This window comes from Paramisgurnus dabryanus, chromosome 8 (genome assembly GCF_030506205.2).
Source record: "Paramisgurnus dabryanus chromosome 8, PD_genome_1.1, whole genome shotgun sequence".
In the NCBI taxonomy this organism is placed as follows: domain Eukaryota; kingdom Metazoa; phylum Chordata; class Actinopteri; order Cypriniformes; family Cobitidae; genus Paramisgurnus; species Paramisgurnus dabryanus.
Window position 1 is genome coordinate 1,398,200 of NC_133344.1, and position 14,250 is coordinate 1,412,449.

General features: G+C 39.6%; 1 protein-coding gene across 1 annotated transcript; it reads right to left on the minus strand.

Moving 5' to 3' along the window:
* Positions 1-801: 801 nt before the first annotated feature.
* On the minus strand, positions 802-3,242 carry otx5 (orthodenticle homolog 5). The gene is made up of 3 exons (XM_065281955.2): positions 3,146-3,242; positions 2,184-2,335; positions 802-1,686 (listed from the first exon to the last, which is right to left on the minus strand). The coding sequence occupies exons 1-3, from the start codon at positions 3,240-3,242 to the stop codon at positions 1,045-1,047; spliced, it is 891 nt and encodes a 296-aa protein (XP_065138027.2). The 3' UTR covers positions 802-1,044.
* Positions 3,243-14,250: the final 11,008 nt, after the last annotated feature.

The following is a 14,250-nucleotide window of genomic DNA, read 5'->3' on the forward strand; positions in this document are numbered from 1 at the left end:
ATTAACATACTATATGTTGCCGTCTAATTCATTAAATAATATAAATCCTGAATCGTATAGATGCCTTCTCATTTCGTTAGAAGTGAGAAATCTACACCACAGACCGGTCGTGGAAATCCCAGCATGCTTTGAGCTCACAGTTGTGTCTTATTCTGATTGTGGTAAGCAGGACTGCAGATGTTCAGTGACTTCTGTTGTCTCACAGTTTGAACTTCATCAGACTGAAGATTCTGAAAGTTTCTTCTCAATCAGTCCTCAGCGTTGTGGTAAAAAATTGTAAATGATGATTATCACTTTAGATCCTCTTAGAATTAAGATGATGCGATTCAGGAATCAGTTAAGAAACAGCCGTTGTGATTCATGTACTGTAGTCCACATGTTGATTATTTTAAACTAAAAATGTTACAGTCTGTGCAAATAACCCAGTGTTTAAATACCCTAAAAATCATCTAGCAGCTACTCATTCTGTTGTAATCATAAATAATGAAGATAAAAAGTCATCAACTTCTCACACGTTAACATTCAACAGTTAAACCTCTTTAAAAGTCCAGTAATAATGATCTCACACACATACACTGGTAAAAATATCACATTAGCAGTTTTCCAGTAACTAACTGTAGATTTGTATTTAAGTTATTTACTGGCAGCAGTTTGTTCAAAGGGATATGAACATTAAACATTAACAAGTCTTTATCTTTACAGAATAAAACTAAAATGACAACTTTATGCAAATTAAAACGTGAAGTAAAAAAACTGAAAAAGGTTGATGAGGATTCTGGTTCCCAGAATGCCTTGCATGAGGCTGTTAATTTAGTTTTATTCTGTGAAAACTTGTTAATGTTTAATGTTCATTTTACTTTGAACAAACTGTTGCCCGCAAATAACATAAATACAAATCTACAGTTAGTTACTGGCAAACAGCTGCATAACTACCGCAACATTTTTTACAGTAAACTTCTTGTCTTCTTGCTTTTCTATGTCTATACGCTTGAAAGTCTGTGTTGTGTTCAAAAACAGGTTTCCCTATGTATAGCTCTCTTTCATTTACAGGACCTGAAACTTCCAGGAGTTTTGGTCCTTGTAGTCCAAACAATCTGCAGCGTTGAAGTTGAGTTTCCAGGATGCCGTCTGGTCTTTGTAGTCTAAACAGTCGACGGTGCCGAAGCCCAGAGAAGCAGCGGTGTAGCCCTGCGATGACAGCGACACCGGAGATTGACTGAGTGGCCCACCCATAGACGAGGCGGTGATGGGGCTGAGAGCGCCCCCTGTGGAGGACAGCTGCGGGTGCATGGGAGACAGGTAAGAGCTGCAGTCCAGTCCTGTGAAATAAGAAGAAGAGCTCGCGTAGCCCTGACCGTAGGCCGGAGCCTGCGTGTAGGTCATCGGGTACGCGCCGGAGCGCTGAAGACAAGGAGTGCTCGAAACCAACAGAGGGTCACCCAGGGGCGAGATGGACGCCGGGCTCCAGATGGAGACTGTGGCACTGGTGCTGCTGGGTGCAATGGTCGGAACCGGGGGTGCTGGCTGTGGACTGTAAGGTCCGTTGGTGCTGACGCTGGCTTCGCTAGTGCTGGGCTCTCTGGCGGGTGATGACTTCTTCTTTGTAGGTCTGGGTTTGGTCTGACCGCTGCTCTGCTGCTGTTGCTGCTGTTGACGGCACTTAGCGCGGCGGTTTTTAAACCACACCTGAGAAACAAAGTCCTGGTTAAGGAAACAGCTTTGTTTTCATCTTAATGGGATGGCCGACGGGAATATTATATGAATATAAAAAATATAAAATTATTTATATTTAAAAATAATATGTTGAATTGTAATTTGTATCGGATCATTTCTCAGCAGGCAGGCACGTGCAGAGAGGGGCACAGCATACAAATATAAACAATGGTGCCTGTTCACTCACTTTTTGTTGTTTTTTTATGGGAGAAAAGCTTCACGGTTCTAGTCTTTGTTTTTTGACTAAAAATTATTCATACTTCAAAATATCATATTTTATTTAAAAAAAAAACTGCCATAAAAATAGTTTTTACATAATTGGTAAACAGGCTCATACTGTTTTTATAATTTTAGGATTTATCCTCATAAATGCAGTTTTTATTATTATTTAAATAATAGGGATGAACTGAGTCAAACCAGTTGAGCCTTCACCCAGTAACGATTTTGGAGGGGGTATCTGTTAAACTCACCTGAACTCTGGACTCGGGAAGGTTAATTTTGAGCGCCACCTCCTCTCTCATGAAGATGTCCGGGTATCGAGTCTTAGCGAACAGCGACTCAAGGATGTCGAGCTGCGCGCGTGTGAACGTGGTCCTTTCCCGTCGTTGTTTGCGTGGAGTGTCTGAAAATAAACACGCACAATTTTATTAAACAAATATAACACTTCGTTCGTTCTAGAGTAACCCAAATATAACTAATCCTTATTTTGTTTAGGTCCACAGAAGGTCGAATTTATTTTGAAATTAAAAATAAAATCTTGAATATTAAACTTTAATTTTATTTCTTTAAAAAGATCTTTGCTCATGAGAACACCTCTCAAAAGTGATTAAATCGTTTGATTAATTAATATCTCATTGTATATTTTGATCATTAAAATACGTCAACCGTTTATGAAAGCTATTTAGATGGAGCCTTAAGATTATGAAACACAACAGGCAAAAATGGTTCTTGTGGCACCAGAAATGTTTAAGAGTACAGAAACGAAATTTGATTTTAAATGTGTAAATAAATCAAAACTCGTTTTTGTGTGAATGTTCACCTGTAAATCTATATGTTTCTTTTAAATGGATTTTTGTTGTTTGATTTAAAGTTCAATCTTTAAATGTTAACTCAATATAATAGGTATAATAGGTAAATATTGTACAGACTCAATATTGTCGATTGCAGTAACGGAGTAAAACTCGAGCTTTAACTGAAGAATAAAGAAAGTTTTTTTGTCTTTTATTTTGTGAATTCTGCGGATCTGTGACTCATATTAATAAATAATTTTATCATATTTATAAAATAAATAATCTTGCGATCAGATTTGTGTTACCGCGCTACTTTGGCGCGCGTGAACATTTAAATCAGTAATAGTTAAGTAATAAATTAATACATTTAATAATACATAAAGAAATTAAATTTATAAATTATAAATGTAGTATTTTCTTACTCGGGTAACCGACAGCAGAGTGCAGGAGATCCATCCCGGTACCGGACAAAGTCAACCCGTTCACTGAGTAATGAGGCTGTTTCATATAAGACATCATGACTATAAACTAACTCTCTCTCTCTGTCTCTCTGTCTTTCTGTCTGTCTGTCTCTCTCTCTCTCTCTCTCTCTCTCTCTCTCTCTCTCTCTCTCTCTCTCTCTCTCTCTCTCTCTCTCTTTGTGTGTATGTCTCTCTCTATCTCTCTCAGTCTTCAGCGCACTGTTTACTCTGATTGTAAAGTGATTTTCTCCTCTGCTGTGTCTGTCTGTCAGAGATGGACATCAGGCACTTAGTCCCGTTCAGCAGGTGCGCGCCGGTGTTCTGTGTGCGAATCTCGAAGTAACAGTGAGTTAAAGTGAGGAGGAGGAGGCTAATTAAACACACACACACACATACACACTCCTCCCATCTCTCTCCTTTAATTCTTCTCTTAGAGATTAAAGAAGTTCATTGGCATGGGCTGTCCAACTTCCAAGTGTTGTCTGTTTGTCTGTCTAACACACAAACTTTAACATATAGGCTACCCATTGACATTTGTTTACTGTCTGTTTACTTCACTCAGATTTGTTAAATTGTTAGAGATTTTAATTTTTTCGTTTAATCAAATGTCGCTGTGATTTATCAAAGGTTGAAGATATTTTAAGGAGATATTTGAAATGTTCACTCAGTGTCACACGCATGATGTGGAGAAAGCCGAATAAATGCACAAATTCCGTTAATATTCATTAATATATTATACAAGCTGAACCAGTTTTTGATCAGAGTGGCCTATTAACATCAAGTTCGTCTAATCGATAAAATAACGGAATTTATTCTAATTTGAGATGTGTTTGATTCAAGCACAAACTCTTACAGAAAATTAAACGCCAGAAAAACACATTTCATTATTTGCCATCGCTTGCAAAATACAGAAATAATTGGAGTCAGTGTGAGGCGAAGGGGGAACGGGATTAAAGAAACAAAAGGACCCAGTGTTGAACAAATCCACCAATACATCATATGGACCATCAACTCTCTCTCTCTCTCTCTCTCTCTCTCTCTCTCTCTCTCTCTCTAATAATAATACTAATTATTATTAATTTTATTTTCACATTTCCTTTTAATTAATTAATGTATTATTATTATTCATCTTGAGTTATTTTGTTTTCTTTGTTCGATCATGAAGTCATTTAAAATAGTTAGCCTATTTGGTCATTTCAGTTCACAATTAAATCATATATATTTAAAACTAACATAATTTTTAAAAGTGTGTTTTTTTTCTTGGCGTTTGAGTCATGCCCAAAACTAAACAAAAATTAATTACGCAAGTGACTGAAACACATTTCCTTTTATTCTTCTTGTTTATTTTATTATTAGCCTATTATTTAAAATAGTTCCGTGTTAAATGTAGTATTGTTAATGTTCTTTGTATTTATCTTTTGTTTCAGTTGTAATCAGCTATTTTTAGTATTATTATGCTTAATTCAGATTAAACGTAGGCTAGTGTTTTTCTTTATTGGTTAATGAGTCCGTGTGTTTTATGTCAGGAATGAAGTCTTTGATATGACAGTATTATAATATGATTTGTGAGGATATAAACGAGCGTGTAAAGCGGATTCTCTGCGCTTGTTAATTGAATCGGATTTCTTTTAGTTTCAAATCCACATAAACTCTATAAGGGGTTTATCTGAGCAGATATAAAGAGAGACAGACAATATAACAGCCTCTATTCCGACCTTTAAAATCTGCATTTAATATCTTCACCTGGTGCATCAGATCGCACATTAAACTGACGGAATATCTGAAAAGAAATCGGTTAGCAGATCCTCATCATCATCATCATCATCATCATTACAAGCAATGTAAGGATTCTCATGTGACCGCACTTAAATTGGTGAGTTTCAAATTAGTCATGTACACACATACACAAAAACACACAAACACACACATAAACACACACATCAAAGCACACGCACCTGCTAGCGATGATATTCTATATTTTAATGTTAATATAGCCTATTTATTTTAAGTATTTGTGTATATTCTCATTTAAACTCTTATGTAAAATGTTTTAACTGAAATAAAGATTTATGTAAATACTTGTAAAAACTGTTTATGCAATTTAGCAATATTAACATTGTTTTAAATGCGATTTTTCTGTTTTCTATTTTATTCACATACATTTTATTTATAGCTATACTCTATATTTATCATTTTTAGAAGAAATCTGTCTGTCTGTCCGTCTGTTTTTTGTTGTTGTACTGGAATTTTCCAACACATAGTAAACAGGTGACTTTAGGACCCAGCAGAGACTGAAATTGAGGACACATCCACAACATAAGAAGCTTACAGTATTTAATCTTCAGGGCCTAAACACACACACACGCACACAGATAGCACGCGCGCGCACACACACAGACACAGAGATGTTGACCTTGTATGTTCACATATGAATCTGTAAATGTTTTTATTGAGGTGTTTGTTTGTGATAGATGTTGTTATTCTGATGATGTTGTGGTCTTGTATTTGAGGCTCTCTGTATTAAGGGTTTGGTGTTTATTATTACTTCATGTGTTTCCGTCCTCCTTTACATTTAAGCTCATCTGTTCATAAATATTAAAACTTTCATTATTCCCTTTACAAGTAACAAGAAGCTGAACTTAGTTACTATTAAAGTGTTGTTATTGGAGATGAAACTAATGTGGAAGTAATCAGGACTGACAGTGATACAGTAAAGATTCTGGATAAGTTCTCCAGTGAAATAGTTTGGTGCTTTATTCTGGTGCTTTATTTCTTTTATGGTGGTGACTGAAGTTTCTCTGGGCAACAGATTTTATGAAGCAGCATGAATGTATCTGTATTATATGGCATACAGTTTTTAACTTAATATGTTGTGCTGCTCAGCAGATGTTTCTGTCTTTGTAAAATGAATATAATTGTATAACAGACAGCTTGTGTTATAGTATGTGAATGGTCAAACATGGGAAAGTGTTAATGTGTGTTATGTGATTTGTTTTGGGTTGTGTAAATCTTTACTCTTTCCAACACATCATCACAGTATTTACAACATTGCAAACACACTCACACACGAACACAGTTCAGCCGATTTGTCATAATATGCATTATCTGAAAAGTAAGTATCTTACCGGATAAACAGAGGAAAGAGGCATTTGTAGTGAGATAGTGAGCAGATGACAGCAGAGAGACCATGAGAATGAAAGATGTGTGTCTGTGGAGGTTTGTGTAAAGTTCAGTCAATGTTTGTGATAAAACTGAAGATCATTAAGTGGATGATAAAAGCAGATGAGGAACAGAGGTGATGGATGAAGGTCATGATGTTGAGGTGAGAATTAAGAAGACGATGAGTGGAGCTAATCTTGTGTTTGTGTGTCTGAAACTTTATTAATGATTGTGTAATTAAATTAAAATTTTAATTTTGTTTAGTTTGTGTGTGTGTATGTGTGATATACACACTTTTCCAATCCTGTATAAGGTTCCTTGTTTAACAAAAGAATAGTGAACCTGGAGTGGACCACAGTCAAAAGGCAAAATAATCAAAATATTGAGAAAAATGCCTTTAAAGTCCAAAGGAAGTACTTAACTACATCCACGCAGAAAAAAAGTGTTAATATATTTACAGTAAATGTACAACATATCTTCATGGAGCATGATCTTTACTTAATATTCTTATGATGTTTGGCATAAAAGAAAAATTGACCATTTTGACCCTTACAATGTATTGTTGACTATTGCAACTTAAGGTTTTGTTTACAGGGTCACAGATATGTTGATAAATGATGGTAAGCACACAGTTGATGGACCCATTGACTTTCATAGTATTTGTTTTCCTAATATGGAAGTCAATGGGTACTATCAACTGTGCAAACCATCATTTATCAACATATCTGCTGTGTTCAACAGAATAAAGAAATTCAGAGGTTTAGAACAACATAAGGGTGAGTAAACGATGACATAATTTTTATTTTTGGTTGAAATATCCTTTAAGAGTTGTTGTCTGTTGTTACTGTATATGATGCATACACAGTAAACAGTGAACAGGTGTGTCAAGTTATAGCTGCTATTATATGATGTATTTTAGCACAACTGGAGTCAGGAGAAAATGTTTTATAATGTTTGAATTAGTTTCAGTAATGATGATGGATCATTTAACTGTACTCTGAATGTTAAAACTTTGGTTTGTGTGGTGTGTCATTTAAACAGACTGTTCAATTCTGGTAATTGTGGCACGCGTCTCAAACACACACGCACCATGTGTCCCAGCGTAAGCCTTCATGCATGAGTGCACAACACATTGTGTTTGGGTGTGTGTGTGTGTGTGTGTGTGTGTGTGTGTGTGTGTGTGTGTGTGTGTGTGTGTGTGTGTGTGTGCAGGCTGCTGGTGGATGGAAGGGTTAGGGGTGGTGGTACAGGAGTATAATCAGGGCGCGTGTGTTTGTATCCAGATGGCTTCGAACTGAGAGAGGACACAACAATAATGTTGCAAGTGGAACAGCATTTTTAATCCTCTTCCACCACACACACACGCGCACAAAGACTTACACACACCTGTTTAAACTGATTGGAGAACATGATCAATTTAACCAGATCAGTTACATTTTTTACTTTTTTGTCCAAATTACAGAAAAACATGGTTTGAGCATTTAAGGCTCTTTACGAGCTGTTACTGTGCGTGTTTTTCCCTCACTTTTTCCGTGCATGTTTTTGCCTCACTTTTGCCATGCATGTTTTGTCTCACTTATGTTGTGCGTGTTTTAACTCACGTTTGCTGTGCGTGTTTTGCCTCATTTTTGCTGTGCAAGCTTTTTGCCACACTTTTGCGTGCTTGTTTTTCCTCACTTATGCTGTTTATGTTTTTGCCTCTCTTTTGCCGTGCATGTTTATCTGACTTTTAATGTGCATGTTTTTCCTCACTTATGTTATGTGTGTTTTACATAATTTTTGCTGTGCATGTTTTTGCCTCACTTATGTTGTGTTTGTTTTTGCCTTGCGTGTTTTCCTCCCTTTTGCCGTGAGTGTTTTGCCTCACTTTTGCCATGCGTGTTTGCCTCAATTTTGCCATGCATGTTTTTGTCTCACTGTTGCGTTGCGTGTTTTTGCTTCACTTTTGTCATGTGTGTTTTTGCTGTGCGTGTTTTGCCTCCCTTTTGCCGTGTGTGTTTTTCCTCCCTTTTGCTGTGTGTGTTTTGCCTCACTTTTGCTGTGTTTGTTTTTGTCTCACTTTGCCACATGTGTTTTGCCTCACTTTAGCTGTGTTTGTTTTGTCTCACTTTTGCCACATGTGTTTTGCCTCACTTTAGCTGTGTTTGTTTTCGCCGCCCGTGTTTTGCCTCACTTTTGCCATGCGTGTTTTACCTCACTTTTGCCGGGCATCTTTTTGCCTCACTTTTGCTGTGCATGTTTTGCCTCACTTTTGCCATGCGTGTTTTACCTCACTTTTGCCATGCGTGTTTTTGCCTCACATTTGGCGTGCATGTTTTTGCCTCACTTTTGATGTGCGTGTTTTTGCCTCCCTTTTGCCATGCATGTTTTACCTCACTTTTGCCGGGCATGTTTTTGCCTCACTTTTGCCATGTGTGTTTTTGCCATGCGTGTTTTTGCCTCACTTTTGCCGTGCATGTTTTTGCCTCACTTATTTCATGTGTGTTTTACCTCACTTATGCCGTGCGTGTTTTGCCTCACTTTTTCCATGCGTGTTTTTGCCTCACTTTTGCCATGTGTGTTTTTGCCGTGTGTGTTTTGCCTCACTTTTGACGTATGTGTTTTGCCTCACTTTTGCTGTGTTTGTTATTGCCGCCCGTGTTTTGCCCTCCTTTTGCCATGCGTGTTTGCCTCCCTTTTGCCATGCGTGTTTTACCTCACTTTTGTCATGCGTGTTTCTGCCTCACTTTTGCCATGCGTGTTTTACCTAATTTTTGCTGGGCATGTTTTTGCCTCACTTTTGCCATTTGTGTTTTACCTCACTTTTGCCATGCATGTTTTTGCCTCACTTTTGCAGTGTGTGGTTTTGCCTCACTTTTGCCAGGCATGTTTTTGCCGTGCGTGTTTGCCTCACTTTTGCTGTGTTTGATTTTGCCTCACTTTTGCCATGCGTGTTTTGCCTTGCATGTTTTGCCTCACTTTTGCCGTGCATGTTTTGCCTGACTTTTCCTGTTCATGTTTTGCCTCACTTTTGCCGTGCGTGATTTACCTGACTTTTGTAGTGTGTGTTTGCCTCACTTTTGCCATGCGTGTTTTGTCTCCCTTTTGCTGTGCATGTTTTGCCTGACTTTTGCTGTGTGTTTTGCCTCACTTTTGTTGTGTTTGTTTTTGCCTCACTTTTGCCGTGCATGTTTTTGCCTCACTTATTTCATGTGTGTTTTACCTCACTTATGCCGTGTGTGTTTTGCCTCATTTTTGCCATGCGTGTTTTTGCCTCACATTTGTTGTGCGTGTTTTTGCCTCACTTTTGCTGTGTGTGATTTTGCCTCACTTTTGCTTTGCGTGTTTTTGCCTCGCGCTTTGTCAGGCTTTGCCTGACTTTTGTCGTACATGATTTGCTTGACTTTTGCCGTGCGTGATTTGCTTGACTTTTGCCGTGCATGATTTGCTTGACTTTTGCCCCCGTGTTTTGTCCGACTTTTGCCGTGCATGTTTTGCCTGACTTTTGCTGTGCATGTTTTGCCTCACTTTTGCCGTGCGGGTTTTTGCCTCACTTATTTCATGTGTGTTTTACCTCACTTATGCCGTGCGTGTTTTGCCTCATTTTTGCCATGCGTGTTTTTGCCTCACATTTGCTGTGTTTGTTATTGCCGCCCGTGTTTTGGCCTCCTTTTGCCATGCGTATTTGCCTCCCTTTTGCCATGCGTGTTTTACCTCACTTTTGTCATGCATGTTTCTGCCTCACTTTTGCCATTTGTGTTTTACCTCACTTTTGCCATGCATGTTTTTGCCTCACTTTTGCAGTGTGTGGTTTTGCCTCACTTTTGCCAGGCATGTTTTTGCCGTGCGTGTTTGCCTCACTTTTGCTGTGTTTGATTTTGCCTTACTTTTGCCATGCGTGTTTTTGCCTTGCATGTTTTGCCTCACTTTTGCCGTGCATGTTTTGCCTGACTTTTCCTGTTCATGTTTTGCCTCACTTTTGCCGTGCGTGATTTACCTGACTTTTGTAGTGTGTGTTTGCCTCACTTTTGCCATGCGTGTTTTGTGTCCCTTTTGCTGTGCATGTTTTGCCTGACTTTTGCTGTGTGTTTTGCCTCACTTTTGTTGTGTTTGTTTTTGCCTCACTTTTGCCGTGCATGTTTTTGCCTCACTTATTTCATGTGTGTTTTACCTCACTTATGCCGTGTGTGTTTTGCCTCATTTTTGCCATGCGTGTTTTTACCTCACATTTGGCGTGCATGTTTTTGCCTCACTTTTGCTGTGTGTGATTTTGCCTCACTTTTGCTTTGCGTGTTTTTGCCTCGCGCTTTGTCAGGCTTTGCCTGACTTTTGTCGTACATGATTTGCTTGACTTTTGCCGTGCGTGATTTGCTTGACTTTTGCCGTGCATGATTTGCTTGACTTTTGCCCCCGTGTTTTGTCCGACTTTTGCCGTGCATGTTTTGCCTGACTTTTGCTGTGCATGTTTTGCCTCACTTTTGCCGTGCGGGTTTTTGCCTCACTTATTTCATGTGTGTTTTACCTCACTTATGCCGTGCGTGTTTTGCCTCATTTTTGCCATGCGTGTTTTTGCCTCACATTTGCTGTGTTTGTTATTGCCGCCCGTGTTTTGGCCTCCTTTTGCCATGCGTATTTGCCTCCCTTTTGCCATGCGTGTTTTACCTCACTTTTGTCATGCATGTTTCTGCCTCACTTTTGCCATTTGTGTTTTACCTCACTTTTGCCATGCATGTTTTTGCCTCACTTTTGCAGTGTGTGGTTTTGCCTCACTTTTGCCAGGCATGTTTTTGCCGTGCGTGTTTGCCTCACTTTTGCTGTGTTTGATTTTGCCTTACTTTTGCCATGCGTGTTTTTGCCTTGCATGTTTTGCCTCACTTTTGCCGTGCATGTTTTGCCTGACTTTTCCTGTTCATGTTTTGCCTCACTTTTGCCGTGCGTGATTTACCTGACTTTTGTAGTGTGTGTTTGCCTCACTTTTGCCATGCGTGTTTTGTGTCCCTTTTGCTGTGCATGTTTTGCCTGACTTTTGCTGTGTGTTTTGCCTCACTTTTGTTGTGTTTGTTTTTGCCTCACTTTTGCCGTGCATGTTTTTGCCTCACTTATTTCATGTGTGTTTTACCTCACTTATGCCGTGTGTGTTTTGCCTCATTTTTGCCATGCGTGTTTTTACCTCACATTTGGCGTGCATGTTTTTGCCTCACTTTTGCTGTGTGTGATTTTGCCTCACTTTTGCTTTGCGTGTTTTTGCCTCGCGCTTTGTCAGGCTTTGCCTGACTTTTGTCGTACATGATTTGCTTGACTTTTGCCGTGCGTGATTTGCTTGACTTTTGCCGTGCATGATTTGCTTGACTTTTGCCCCCGTGTTTTGTCCGACTTTTGCCGTGCATGTTTTGCCTGACTTTTGCTGTGCATGTTTTGCCTCACTTTTGCCGTGCGGGTTTTTGCCTCACTTATTTCATGTGTGTTTTACCTCACTTATGCCGTGCGTGTTTTGCCTCATTTTTGCCATGCGTGTTTTTGCCTCACATTTGCTGTGTTTGTTATTGCCGCCCGTGTTTTGGCCTCCTTTTGCCATGCGTATTTGCCTCCCTTTTGCCATGCGTGTTTTACCTCACTTTTGTCATGCATGTTTCTGCCTCACTTTTGCCATTTGTGTTTTACCTCACTTTTGCCATGCATGTTTTTGCCTCACTTTTGCAGTGTGTGGTTTTGCCTCACTTTTGCCAGGCATGTTTTTGCCGTGCGTGTTTGCCTCACTTTTGCTGTGTTTGATTTTGCCTTACTTTTGCCATGCGTGTTTTTGCCTTGCATGTTTTGCCTCACTTTTGCCGTGCATGTTTTGCCTGACTTTTCCTGTTCATGTTTTGCCTCACTTTTGCCGTGCGTGATTTACCTGACTTTTGTAGTGTGTGTTTGCCTCACTTTTGCCATGCGTGTTTTGTGTCCCTTTTGCTGTGCATGTTTTGCCTGACTTTTGCTGTGTGTTTTGCCTCACTTTTGTTGTGTTTGTTTTTGCCTCACTTTTGCCGTGCATGTTTTTGCCTCACTTATTTCATGTGTGTTTTACCTCACTTATGCCGTGTGTGTTTTGCCTCATTTTTGCCATGCGTGTTTTTACCTCACATTTGGCGTGCATGTTTTTGCCTCACTTTTGCTGTGTGTGATTTTGCCTCACTTTTGCTTTGCGTGTTTTTGCCTCGCGCTTTGTCAGGCTTTGCCTGACTTTTGTCGTACATGATTTGCTTGACTTTTGCCGTGCGTGATTTGCTTGACTTTTGCCGTGCATGATTTGCTTGACTTTTGCCCCCGTGTTTTGTCCGACTTTTGCCGTGCATGTTTTGCCTGACTTTTGCTGTGCATGTTTTGCCTCACTTTTGCCGTGCGGGTTTTTGCCTCACTTATTTCATGTGTGTTTTACCTCACTTATGCCGTGCGTGTTTTGCCTCATTTTTGCCATGCGTGTTTTTGCCTCACATTTGGCGTGCATGTTTTTTGCCTCACTTTTGATGTGTGTGTTTTTGCCTCCTTTTTGCCATGCATGTTTTACCTCACTTTTGTCATGCATGTTTCTGCCTTACTTTTGCCATACGTGTTTTACCTCACTTTTGCCGGGCATGTTTTTGCCTCACTTTTGCCATGTGTGTTTTACCTCACTTTTGCCATGCATGTTTTTGCCTCACTTTTGCAATGTGTGGTTTTGCCTAATTTGTGCCAGGCATGTTTTTGCCATGCATGTTTGCCTCAATTTTGCTGTGTTTGATTTTGCCTCACTTTTGCCATGCATGTTTTTGCCATGCGTGTTTTGCCTGACTTTTGCCTTGCATGTTTTGCCTCACTTTTGCCGTGCATGTTTTGCCTGACTTTTCCTTTTCATGTTTTGCCTCACTTTTGCCGTGCATGTTTACCTGACTTTGCATGTTTTGCCTCAGTTTTGGCGTGCGTGATTTACCTGACTTTTGTAGTGTGTGTTTGCCTTACTTTTGCCATGTGTGTTTTACCTCACTTTTGCCATGCATGTTTTTGCCTCACTTTTGCAGTGTGTGGTTTTGCCTAATTTTTGCCAGGCATGTTTTTGCCATGCGTGTTTGCCTCAATTTTGCTGTGTTTGATTTTGCCTCACTTTTGCCATGCGTGTTTTTGCCATGCGTGTTTTGCCTGACTTTTGCCTTGCATGTTTTGCCTCACTTTTGCCGTGCATGTTTTGCCTGAGTTTTCCTGTTTATGTTTTGCCTCACTTTTGCCATGCATGTTTACCTGACTTTTCTGTGCATGTTTTGCCTCAGTCTTGGCGTGCATGATTTACCTGACTTTTGTAGTGTGTGTTTGCCTCACTTTTGCCATGCGTGTTTTGTCTCCCTTTTGCTGTGTGTGTTTTGCCTCCTTTTTGCCATGCGTGTTTTTGCCTCACTTTTGCCGTGCATGTTTTTGCCTCACTTATTTCATGTGTGTTTTACCTCACTTATGCCGTGCGTGTTTTGCCTCACTTTTTCCATGCGTGTTTTTGCCTCACTTTTGCCATGTGTGTTTTTGCCGTGTGTGTTTTGCCTCACTTTTGACGTATGTGTTTTGCATCACTTTTGCTGTGTTTGTTATTGCCGCCCGTGTTTTGCCCTCCTTTTGCCATGCGTATTTGCCTTTTTTTACTTTTCTGTGCATGTTTTGCCTCAGTTTTGGCGTGCGTGATTTAGCTTACTTTTGTAGTGTGTGTTTGCCTCACTTTTGCCATGCGTGTTTTGTCTCCCTTTTGCTGTGTGTGTTTTGCCTCACTTTTGTTGTGTTTGTTTTTGCCTCACTTTTGCCGTGCGTGTTTTTGCCTCACTTATTTCATGTGTGTTTTACCTCACTTATGCCGTGCGTGTTTTGCCTCCTTTTTGCCATGCGTGTTTTTGCCTCACTTTTGCCGTGCATGTTTTTGCCTCACTTATTTC

What these genes read in the sequence shown, in the direction of transcription:
- otx5 (XM_065281955.2), bottom strand. Translation starts at nt 3,242, where the DNA reads ATGATGTCTTATATGAAACAGCCTCATTACTCAGTGAACGGGTTGACT. An exon ending in CTCTGCTGTCGGTTACCCGA is followed by an intron (nt 2,336 to 3,145) that starts GTAAGAAAATAC and finishes GTTTATTTTCAG; the next exon opens with ACACTCCACGCAAACAACGA. An exon ending in TTCCCGAGTCCAGAGTTCAG is followed by an intron (nt 1,687 to 2,183) that starts GTGAGTTTAACA and finishes TTTGTTTCTCAG; the next exon opens with GTGTGGTTTAAAAACCGCCG.